Here is a 10,862-nt window from a genome sequence, read left to right on the forward strand (position 1 = left end):
ACATCCAACGCACTCGCCTACAGCACTTGAACGAGCCGTCAATTTGAAGTGCCTCCTCAATCACGCTCCACTGAGGATACAACCCACTCAGACTGCACTGAGACGCCATAAACGCCTCAAGAGCTATTGGATGTGATGCTCTTTATCGGTTTTAGCTCCGCTTTTAATACCAAAATCTGCTCCTGGAGCGAGGACTTGATTTTCGGTGTAGGTGATGGTCCCGGGTTAAAAGGACATCTTGTCATTCATGTTGCATCACTACAACTAATACACAAAAAAGTATGCCATTTGTTGTTGCCTTTATTGATGATAAAAGGTGCAGCAGACATCGCTCACAACAGTACAAATACCTGTAAAGTGCTTTTTGCGGGTTCATATGAATGCTGACACCACACAAGGACGGTTCAAACTTTGATGTTTGAACATTAAGATACCACAAAACACTTAAAAATTGAACACATTTGAAAAAAAAAAATTTTTTTTAACAACCAAAGCCCTGCACTGTTCATTCTCTTTGCTCTGCTTAGAGTGACAACAATGCTTCTCTACTCTATGCTATCAATATTTACAGCTACACAAACTTTTTGGTTTGGAACTGCTCTCGTATAAAAATCCTGAATGATATTCTGGTGGTGCTGCAGTCACAAAACTAACACCCACTGCAGTCCCTCGTGCAGATAAAGCGGCAGTTAAACACTTAACATCGGTAGAAAGACACTTGAGGAGAAAACTCAGCTCTGACCCTGCAAACCAATCCGTCATTCCGACTCAGATCCCGGAAGCAATCAAAGTTGGGCGATCAGGTTCGCGTTAGTTTGTCCGGAGGCATGAATCCTGCATCTCCCAGAGTTCGTAGGGCCACCCGGCCGCTGGGACGAATGGTGAGCCATGTAATGCTGCCATTGTTTAACCCCATACGTAACCAGCCCTCAGGTGGAAACTGCAAGGCCCTGAGCAAAACACAAAAACACCTGTGTTAACCGGGGAGTGGGATGCACACACACCACTTAAAAAGTTAAATATATACAATCTTTAAAAAAGAAAATATACGGTATTTTATTTGGGCTAGGATTGAATTCAAAGACCATATTTGAGGACATAACGGTTCGATTACAATGCAGTTTAGTTTGTAAGCATTACGATGTCAGACGAAGGGAAACAAAGATTTGTTTTTAATCTTTTTTTGTAGACACCAATCATTATTTATATTCATACATATAAACACATACTTGTCCTTCTCAAAAAATTAGCATATTGTGATAAAGTTCATTATTTCTGCAATGTACTGATAAACATTAGACTTTCATATATTTTAGATTCATTACACACAACTGAAGTAGTTCAAGCCTTTTATTGTTTTAATATTGATGATTTTGGCAAAAAAAAGTCCAGAAAAAACAAAAATCCCTATCTAAAAAAATTTGCATATTTCATCTGACCAATACAAAAAAAGTTTTTTTTAATACAAAAAAAGTCAACCTTCAATAAATTATATCAGCTATGCACTCAATACTTGGTCGGGAATTCTTTTGCAGAAATGACTGCTTTAATGCGGCGTGGCATGGAGGCAATCAGCCTGTGGCACTGCTGAGGTGTTACGGAGACCCAGGATGCTTCGATAGCGGCCTTAAGCTCATCCACAGTGTTGGGTCTGGTGTCTCGCAACTTCCTCTTTACAATATCCCACAGATTCTCTATTGCGGTTCAGGTCAGGAGAGTTTGCGGGCCAATTGAGCACAGTAGTGCCATGGTCAGTAAACTATTTACCAGTGGTTTTGGCACTGTGAGCAGGTGCCAGGTCGTGCTGAAAAATGAAATCTTCACCTCCATAAAGCTTTTCACTAGATGGAAGCATGAAGTGCTCCAAAATCTCCTGATAGCTAGCCGTATTGACCCTGCCCTTGATAAAACACAGTAGACCAACACCAGCAGCTGACATGGCAACCCAGACCATCACTGACTGTGGGTACTTGACACTGGACTTCAGGCATTTTGGCATTTCCTTCTCCCCAGTCTTCCTCCAAACTCTGGCACCTTGATTTTCGAATGACATGGAAAATTTGCTTTCATCTGAAAAAGTACTTTGGAACACTGAGCAACAGTCCAGAGCTGCTTCTCTGTAGCCCAGGTCAGGTGATTCTGCCGCAGTTTCAGGTTCAAAAGTGGCTTGACCTAGGGAATGCGGCACCTGTAGCCCATTTCCAGCACACGCCTGTGCACGGTGGCTTTGGATGTTTCTACACCAGTTTCTGCAGGTCCCCCAAGGTCTGGAATCGGCCCTTCTCAACAATCTTTCGCAGGGTGTGGTCACCTCTTCTGGTTGTGCAGCGTTTTCTGCCACTTTTTCCTTCCCACAGACTTCCTACTGAGGTTCCTTGATACAGCACTCTGGGAACAGCCTATTGGCTCAGAGATGTAGTTCTGTGTTTTAGCCTCTTGCTTGAGGGTGTCAATGATGGCCTTCTGGACAGCAGTCAGGTCGGCAGTCTTGCCCATGATGGCGGTTTTGAGTAATGAACCAGGCTGGGAGCTTTTAAAACCCTCAGGAATCTTTCGCAGGGGTTTTGAGTTAATTCGTTGACTCAGATGATTAGGTTAGTAGCTTCTTTAGAGTACTTTTTCATGATATGCTAATTTTTTGAGATAAGGATTTTTGTTTTTTCTTGACTTTTTTTGCCAAGATCATCAATATTAAAACAATAAAAGGTGTGAACTACTTAGGTTGTGTGTAATGAATCTAAAATATGTGAATGTCTAATGTTTATCAGTATATTACAGAAGAAATGAACTTTATCACAATATGATAATTTTTTGAGAAGGACCTGTATATAATGAGATTCTTGCAGTATTTGCAAACAGGCCAAAGGCTGTTTATTGCTAAGCATTCTTTCTTTATGGTTGCCCAGGGTTAGCTCAGCTACGATACAAACCTGCATACAAAATAGCGGATGACATTGGCATGACACACGATGATCTCGTAGCTATCTTCCTTCTGCTTGGGTTCCGCCCGATGGATGTAGCGTCGGAAGGCTGCTTCGATGCGTGCGCCGTCTTCGTGGTACTGCTAGAGGACGGTTAGGTGAAAGCGACAGTGACATATGATATGATGGGAGTGTTTTTGCTGGCGTCAATTTTAAACTATGTGGTGTTCCACCTTGCATCCCTGAAATAGCAGTAGAAAGCTAACAAAAACAGAAAGAGGGATGCTTCTCTCACCACAGCGTCAGGCTTCCAGTGGGTAACGGGCGGAACAGGCTCTATTGGCGCGCCCTCTCGGAGCAAGTCACAACTTAGAAGCTCCACGCCTGAAACCCATGTGGATGAGAAGGAAATATTGTAGATCCAGTTGCCAAAACACATCAAAGGTGATTTATTTGAGCATGTCTGGAACGCCGCATGAATACCTGGAAGGTGTTTGCTGATGATGTGCGCCGTCTCTGTAGCTCTAGCCATGCTGGAGTGGATCAGAACATCATATTTCAATCCCAACGCTGAGAGGCGATGACCCGTCAACTCGGCCTGCTCTCGGCCTGAGGAAAAACACGACAGGGACATTGGGAAAGAAAAGTTTGATTTGCTTAATCAAGCCAGAAAAAAAGTTATAATACCAAGCCACATACCCAAAGGAGTGAGTATGCGCTCTTTGTCGCTGCTCCCGCTCAGGTTGTACTGAGAATGTCTGATGAGAAGGATGTTGCGTGTGGCTTTAGGTTTGCCATTGTCCTGCTCTGAGCTGGGATCTTCCGTTGTACTCTCCTTTTTTTTGCCATTGGACAGCGTAGAAGGGTCTCTCCTGCAAACAGAGGTGAGCTGGGGTTAACATGTGCCTTTGTCTTAATTAAACCTAAAACAATGGTTCATATATAGAAGCTGGAAATAGCCTACTCTAATAATACAAAATGGCCACATTTCTCAGTTATCTCCTATTAGAATCCCTGGCTTAACCAGGGCAAACTGCACCAATAGAAGGCATATTGAGGAGAAAAAAATTGTGAGCTGCTGCGGCTATATTAATTAAGGCATTAATGGGACTATTCACTCATTTGCCACTCCTTGACGACAACATTGGCATTTTTTTTTATAGTGGACAGTAATAACTGCTTGGGCACACCATGAATTACGTCTTTGCTTATTGGATCTTCACCTCTTACAATGTAGTACATATTTAAACATTATAAATTATAATAGTAGTTTAACTGCCAAAAAAATAGAATAAACAGGATAGAAAATTGCTGGACCGTTACCGTAATTTTCAGACTATAGGGCGCACATGACTATAAGCCGCCACCCACCAAACTATACACGAAAACGTAATTTGTTCATAGATAAGCCGCACTGGACTATAAACCGCAGCAGTCTTCACTGTATTATGGGATACTGTATTTACACCAAAAGATATTAACCAGTAACACTTTATTTGACACCGACCATCCTAAAACTGTCTTAACACCAAATGAACCACCATGAATTCATTGCTTCAAGAAGCTTCATTTTGCCATCACTGCTCCCTTGGGGGAGACAGTCAACCTCTGCTGCCACCTGCTGTCAACACTGTTGTCGCCCAACATGCCTTCTAGCATGCATTGTAGTGCTACAGGTATACATAATAATCTAAATTCATGTTCTTTGCTATTTATTTCTTCAGTTACTGCTCCAGTTTCATTAATTGCTAGTTATGGTATTTGGTAACACTTTATTTGACGGTGACAACATAAGACTGTCATTTAAAAAAAATCATAATTATGACATGACACGGTCATAAGCATTAACAAATACTTATTATAGATGTTATGTAGGGGTCAACCGGCAAATGGTCTCACTTTTGAATGGATGTAAAAGATCCGAGCTGCACATAAATTGGGTACAAAATGTATAAAGAAAAAAACAATTTGTCCATTTGTGATTAGGGCTGTCAAACGATTAAAATTTTTTATCGAGTTAATTACAGCTTAAAAATTAATTAATCGTAATTAATCGCAATTCAATCCATCAATAAAATATGCCATATTTTTCTGTAAATCATATATATATTCTGTAAAATAAATTGTTGGAATGGAAAGATAAGACACATCATGGAAATATACATTCAACATACGGTACATAAGGACTGCAGTGGGCATTTCACTCTACTGTCATTTAAATCTGTCTATGCTGTCCTCACTCCGAAGCGTCTACTTTTTCCAAAGCTAGACAGCTAGTGAACGACGCCTTAATAATCAGACTTACTTTTTCATCTGATTTATTAATAAAATGGCCTCAAACCATTGTCCTCTTTAGACTGTCGTAAAACTACACAAAAAAGTACACAACCATTGCATTAGCAACAACGTTAGCTTAGCACGCTTTACAGGTTCACTAAACATAAACAAAAAGCGTCTCATACAAAAAATATAACATTTCGCTTACTAACATAATATGTACATTCTTTCCAACAACCATACTTACGGACAAATCTTGTCCAAGGATCATATAAGCACAACATTACAACGAAGGCGTCAGCCCGAGACGTCGTGCAGCCATATTAACTGGCAAGAAAACAATAAACCATGTCGCAAAGCGACCACATGAGTTCACTGTTAGACAGCACAAAAAGCATTTCTGTAAAACTTATCAAAAGGCAGAATACTGTCTGAGTGGTACATGTGCTTTAATTGTGTCAAATATTTTAACATGATTAATTAAAAAAATTAATAACCGCCCGTTAACGCGATAATTTTGACAGCCCTATTTGTGATATTACGTCTAACTATTATGTGCAATATTATACTGCATTTCTCTCATGCCGAAAACAAATCAGAAATTGTTTCTCTGTATTGACACCAATAATACATTTAGGCTGTGTTCCAATCACGGTTTGAGTTGCCCTCGCTCACTTGCCCTAAGCACTTGCTATGACGTCACACGCAGGCCACTTGGAGGGTGGAGGGAAAGTGGGCGGAGGGGGAGCAAAAGACGTAAATGGAACACACCTGCCCTCGTTCACTCACAAGCAAGAAAATCATGGCACAACCCCAAGGTGTTGGAGTAGCACTATACTGCCTATTCCAAGTAGCGCCTCCAAAAATTCTTCATGGGGTGGCCAAATGGGGCCTCTTAAAACCTTGGGGTGGCCCAAGCAAAGATAAAAGCTATAATTTTAGGTTTTTACTATGTTGTAGTAATAAACAGGCCAGTAGGAAACTGTCAGAAAGACTTCAGGAGACGCCTACTGATATACTTTGGTTGATTGTGTTATAATGTATACCATTATATTGTGTTAATGTAAATAGTCCATAATAGTCCAGTCAACATTTTGAGTTCCGCACCTCCTACAATCTGACATTATACTGGCGAGTGGGGTGACCAAAAGGGTTGCCAACACATTCATTGGGGGGAGTCTTGGCCAGGCCTGGCCAACTCCTGGCGGCAACATTGTTCCAAATCACACAAAATATACGGCGACTCATGTCAATAGGACGGAGACGTATTCCGTGCTTGATGGCAATACGTCGGTACCTGGGAATTATCAGAATTATTATTTTTGTATCAAATTTTATTTGGGTAATTCATTAATTATTTTTTGTCTATACCTTATACCATATTGGCCAGAAAATAAGACGGGTTTTTTTTGGGCATTGAAATCAGACTGAAAAAGAGGGGGTGGTCTTTTATTCGCGGTCTAGATATTATACCCATTCACGACGCTAGATGACGCCAGATATCATTGAAGCGATGTTCTGTTATGACAGATCTCAGCTACTCTCCCCATTCACGACGCTAGATGGCGCCACATATCATTGAAGCGATGTTCTGTCATGACAGATCTCAGGTACTAGTTTAACCAGTTTGCATTATTTTATTGCAATGTTTTTCCTTATTCAGATTTGTTTCAAGACTATAGTTACAGTTAGACTTCACTTTGACAGTTAATGCAATTATTGCGATTTTGTTGTTTTATCACTATAGATTGGTTTATTTACATTTCAAAAACCAGAAGCCATTCATTTACGAATGTGATTGCACTTTAGTTTACATATTTAAATGTTCAGATGTTAAGATTTGAATGAGGCAAAATAACATGCTTTTTCTCTCAAATATATTGTTATAATCATTTGTTTCAGATCTACTGTAATTATTTTCTGTATAAAAATGAATTTGGTGGTGAAAGTCTTTTTTTCAAACTTGAGTCTTTAAAAAGAGGGGGTTGTCTTATAATCAGGGCCGTCGTATATTTGAGCCAATACGTTAATTTGCAGACAGATTTGTTGTTTAAACAAATTTAACCTAGTTGAAGTTTAGTTTCAGTCCCTCCCAACACATTGTTTTTTTTCCCCCTTTTTTTTAATGACAAAAGTGAAAATCAACAAAAAACCTTACTTTCTATTTATACATTTCTTTCTCTTTATAGCTAGTTATTCATGTTTTTTTTTTTTTTTTTTTTTTTTTTTTTTGGGGCACTCCTGTGAAATTCCATACGTTCTGTCATAACTGCCACGTACAGTCTAATTCAGGGTTCACTAAATCCGGACCTCGGTGCCACTTTTCCTGTCGCGTTTTCCATGTCTCGCTCCTCCAACACACCTGAATCAAAATCATCAGGATCATTATCAGGCTTCTGGAGAGGTTGCTTATAACATAATCATTTGATTTAGGTGTGTTAGGGGAGAGAGACGTGGAAAACACGACAGGAAAAGTGGCACCAAGGTCCGGATTTAGTGAACCCTGGTCTAATTATTTAAATTTTAATTTTTTAACAACAATGATGAATTTTACAATTCGAAAGGCAGTTTGGTATGTCATTCAAAGACCGTGCTGGCAGCTTGATTCATTTTCTTCTTCTTTGGTGGTATATATACAGCAACCAACGGTGCTTGAGCTTCATTATCACCACCGCATGGACATATTTTCCGTGCACCACTGCAATGCATTGTGGGATACAGGGAGCTCTGGAGTGACCAACGTTGTTGACTCGATCACTAAGCCCTATAGACCCCACTCACATGACGTCACAACCACGCCTCCGCGCCATATTGTCCGTCAGCTCGTCGTGTTCACGCATTACCTCTACGTAAATTCCTATTATGGCATGTTTTTCTGCTTGTTAACATAATAATAATTAAATGGTGAAGGCGTGTGAGGCGGTTGGTTGCAGTAACAGAGAAGATAGACGGAGAGACTTGAAGTTCTACCGTATTCCGAGAGACCCGGAGAGGAGAGCGAGATGGTCTTCTGCAATTCGACAAGAAAACTGGGCACCAAACGATCACCAGATTATGTAGTAGTCATTTTGCATTGCATAAGATAAGCATAAGATGCCTTTAATATATATTTAGAAGGTTTTGGGCTGACAACCACAATAAAGATCATTGCGAGGCTTATCGCCGACAACATACAGTTTCAAATTCAAGATGTTTATTTCTTCCGCCATCATTATTTTTTGAATAATATTTAGCTGGTACCAAGTGAAAGAAGCTGGCCTCGTCTACGGATCATCAGTTAAACAGGGGTGTCCAAACGTTTTGCAAAGGGGGCCAGATTTGGTGTGGTAAAAATGTGTGGGGCTACCTTGGCTGATTTACGTAGAACACTATATTTAAACAAATTTTAGCAAGCCCTTCTGTGTGTCACATTTGCTTTTTTTATTTTTATTATTCATAATTTCAACAATCTCGCCTTTGTGACGTTCCCTTTCGACACTCGGGCTCTTGCGAAATACTGCTGCTGTGAAATTAAACTAGCTTCAAGTTGCTTTGTCGCTGCGTATCTTCCCTGTAATGTTGTCGTACATGTCAGCGTGTCTTGTTTGTTAATATCGCGTCACATCGAACTCTTTGAAAACAGCGACTGTCTTTTTGCAAATGAGGCAGACACAGTTGTTGCGTATTTTATTGAAGAAATAGTCCAATATCCACCTATCCTTGAACCGTCGGCCATCGCAGTCAACTTTTTTTTTTTAACTGATTGTCACCATTTTAGAAAATTGGAAGTATAGGGTCACACGGGGTAATGTTGCTTAGAGTGCTGCTCAAAGTTTTTCAAACTTTCGTGAGAATAGGCTGATTTTGTGTGGACAAGATAGTTGTAGATATCAGGGTAGCAGATGTCAGGCAGAGAGGGTGAAGACAGCGGGTCGAAAAATATCGATTTAGGCATCAAATATGGATCTGGCGAATGGATAGACTGAAGCTTTTCCACATAACGCCTTTTATGCAACGCATCCAATGAGTTTACAGCGTCTGAAAGCACCGGGGCTTCCATGAATTGCTCTACTAACTGAACGACTAATTGAAACCATTGAGAATAGGGCTAAACAGAGACGGACAATATGGCGGCCGGATACAGCGACACGTCATTCTGGGTCTATAAGGGTCGAGCTCACCAAGTTCACTTCGCTCTTTAGGGAAATGGAACAGCCCTTAAGATGGCGGCGGGGATTCCTCCAAGGGGGAGTGTGTAGGTCAAATGAGCGAGGGCACATTTAAACCGCGATTGAATCGCAGCCCTAATTTTTAAGTGACTGTCGTTGTTCATGCCTTTTAAAGATGCCTTCAGGGAGGTAAATAATAAGGTGCGTCAGAAATGTTTCAAGAATGATAACACTATCTTGTATACCAAAGCAAAGTACATTTTTCCCTATTCGAAGTAAATCCCATCGAGTCACTTTCCCAGCTTTTTCTGCCACATCTCCAGGAAGGATTCTTCCGGGATCCGTCCTTGTAGTTTCGGTTTGTCTTCGGACACCTCGCTACATATTACAGCACTATTCAATGGCGTGGGCAGCCCCGGTTAAAAAGGATACACGATACGATATAAGATATTACTATCTTACTTGTCCCAGTTGGCGTCCCACGCGTGTCCTGTCGGGAGTGGGGTAATGCTCGCCGCCGTCCAAGCCGGCTGCGCGGCTTCAAGCACAGATAGTCTGGACAAGCGTACTCCCGTCTCGCTTTTTCTCTCGCCGAAATAGCCGCGAAGGTCAGCAGCGGCGGCTGCAAAAACCACCGCGGCTGATCCACCGGCGAATGCGCAAATTAGTTTGAAAGATTTCCTGTAAGACATTACGTTAGCCCACCGACCGGCTGACGAATGCTAGCAAATTAGCTTAAGTGAATGAGTGTTGCTTAAAAATGCCAAATATTCGCCAACGACAAAGGAACGACTTTTGCCGTTAAAAAAGATTGTTATTCAATGTCAGCCAGGCGAAGGGGGGGAAAAAAACACTTCAATATCACTCAGTTGAGAGTCGTACCTCAGAAACTACAAAAACAGCAGGCAAACGAGATAGAAAGCTAATGTTTAGCAGGATGCTTTACGTACTACGGCGGCCGGTTTGGGTCGTATTTGATAGAAAACAAAAGCCCCTTTTTTTTTTTTATTTGACTTGCAAAATGGTGAGTAATCTTACAACGTTTTATATAGAGTGCAATATGAAACAAAAATAAAACTCAATTTTTTTCAGTATTGTCACAAATAACCTGGTGCAATCAAAGAACAATAACTTCAGCTACATCATGATTACTAAAAATTTAACAGTGACTTTTGTTATAATTGTACGTAGCACTTTTGGCAATTTCTGTCATGTCTTTTGATGGCTGCACTTCATGGCACTACAGCTCGACAGTTGGCTCTGCAGTTTGACTTGGAAGAAGTTCGTTAGTGTGTCCAATTATAAATTAAAAAGGTCAATAGGGAATGGGACGTACTACGTCATTGTTTGGACCCGCCTCCATGCTGGCAATATAATTCACTTCCGGGCCGGCAGAGTCAATGCGGATTGTAACGTGTGGTAGTGCTAAGCTAACTCTTTCGGTGTTTTAGAAAGAAAATATGGGTGCTTATTGTTGCGTTACCGGGTGCAACAGCGTCTCCTACGACAAAAAAAG

At 40.9% G+C, this 10,862-nt stretch overlaps 1 protein-coding gene across 2 annotated transcripts; it reads right to left on the reverse strand.

The window, feature by feature from the left end:
• Positions 1-282: 282 nt before the first annotated feature.
• pgam5 (PGAM family member 5, serine/threonine protein phosphatase, mitochondrial) lies at positions 283-10,293 on the reverse strand. 2 transcript variants are annotated; one of them, XM_057830901.1, is made up of 6 exons: positions 9,809-10,293; positions 3,621-3,793; positions 3,405-3,530; positions 3,217-3,305; positions 2,931-3,061; positions 283-950 (listed from the first exon to the last, which is right to left on the reverse strand). In XM_057830901.1, exons 1-6 carry the CDS (start codon positions 10,036-10,038, stop codon positions 800-802), a joined length of 900 nt encoding a protein of 299 aa, XP_057686884.1. In that variant the 5' UTR covers positions 10,039-10,293; the 3' UTR covers positions 283-799. The 2 variants fall into 2 exon arrangements, with proteins under 2 accessions (XP_057686884.1, XP_057686883.1); XM_057830900.1 differs by having other exon boundaries at positions 2,931-3,064.
• Positions 10,294-10,862: the final 569 nt, after the last annotated feature.

Source organism: Corythoichthys intestinalis, chromosome 3, assembly GCF_030265065.1.
Source record: "Corythoichthys intestinalis isolate RoL2023-P3 chromosome 3, ASM3026506v1, whole genome shotgun sequence".
Classification (NCBI taxonomy): Eukaryota; Metazoa; Chordata; class Actinopteri; order Syngnathiformes; family Syngnathidae; genus Corythoichthys; species Corythoichthys intestinalis.

Coding starts and splice junctions, on each gene's coding strand:
- pgam5 (XM_057830900.1), bottom strand. CDS start 10,038: ATGTCTTACAGGAAATCTTTCAAACTAATTTGCGCATTCGCCGGTGGA. Junction 3,306..3,404: donor CATCAGCAAACACCTTCCAG/GTATTCATGCGG, acceptor CATGGGTTTCAG/GCGTGGAGCTTCTAAGTTGT. Junction 3,065..3,216: donor ACTGGAAGCCTGACGCTGTG/GTGAGAGAAGCA, acceptor ACCGTCCTCTAG/CAGTACCACGAAGACGGCGC.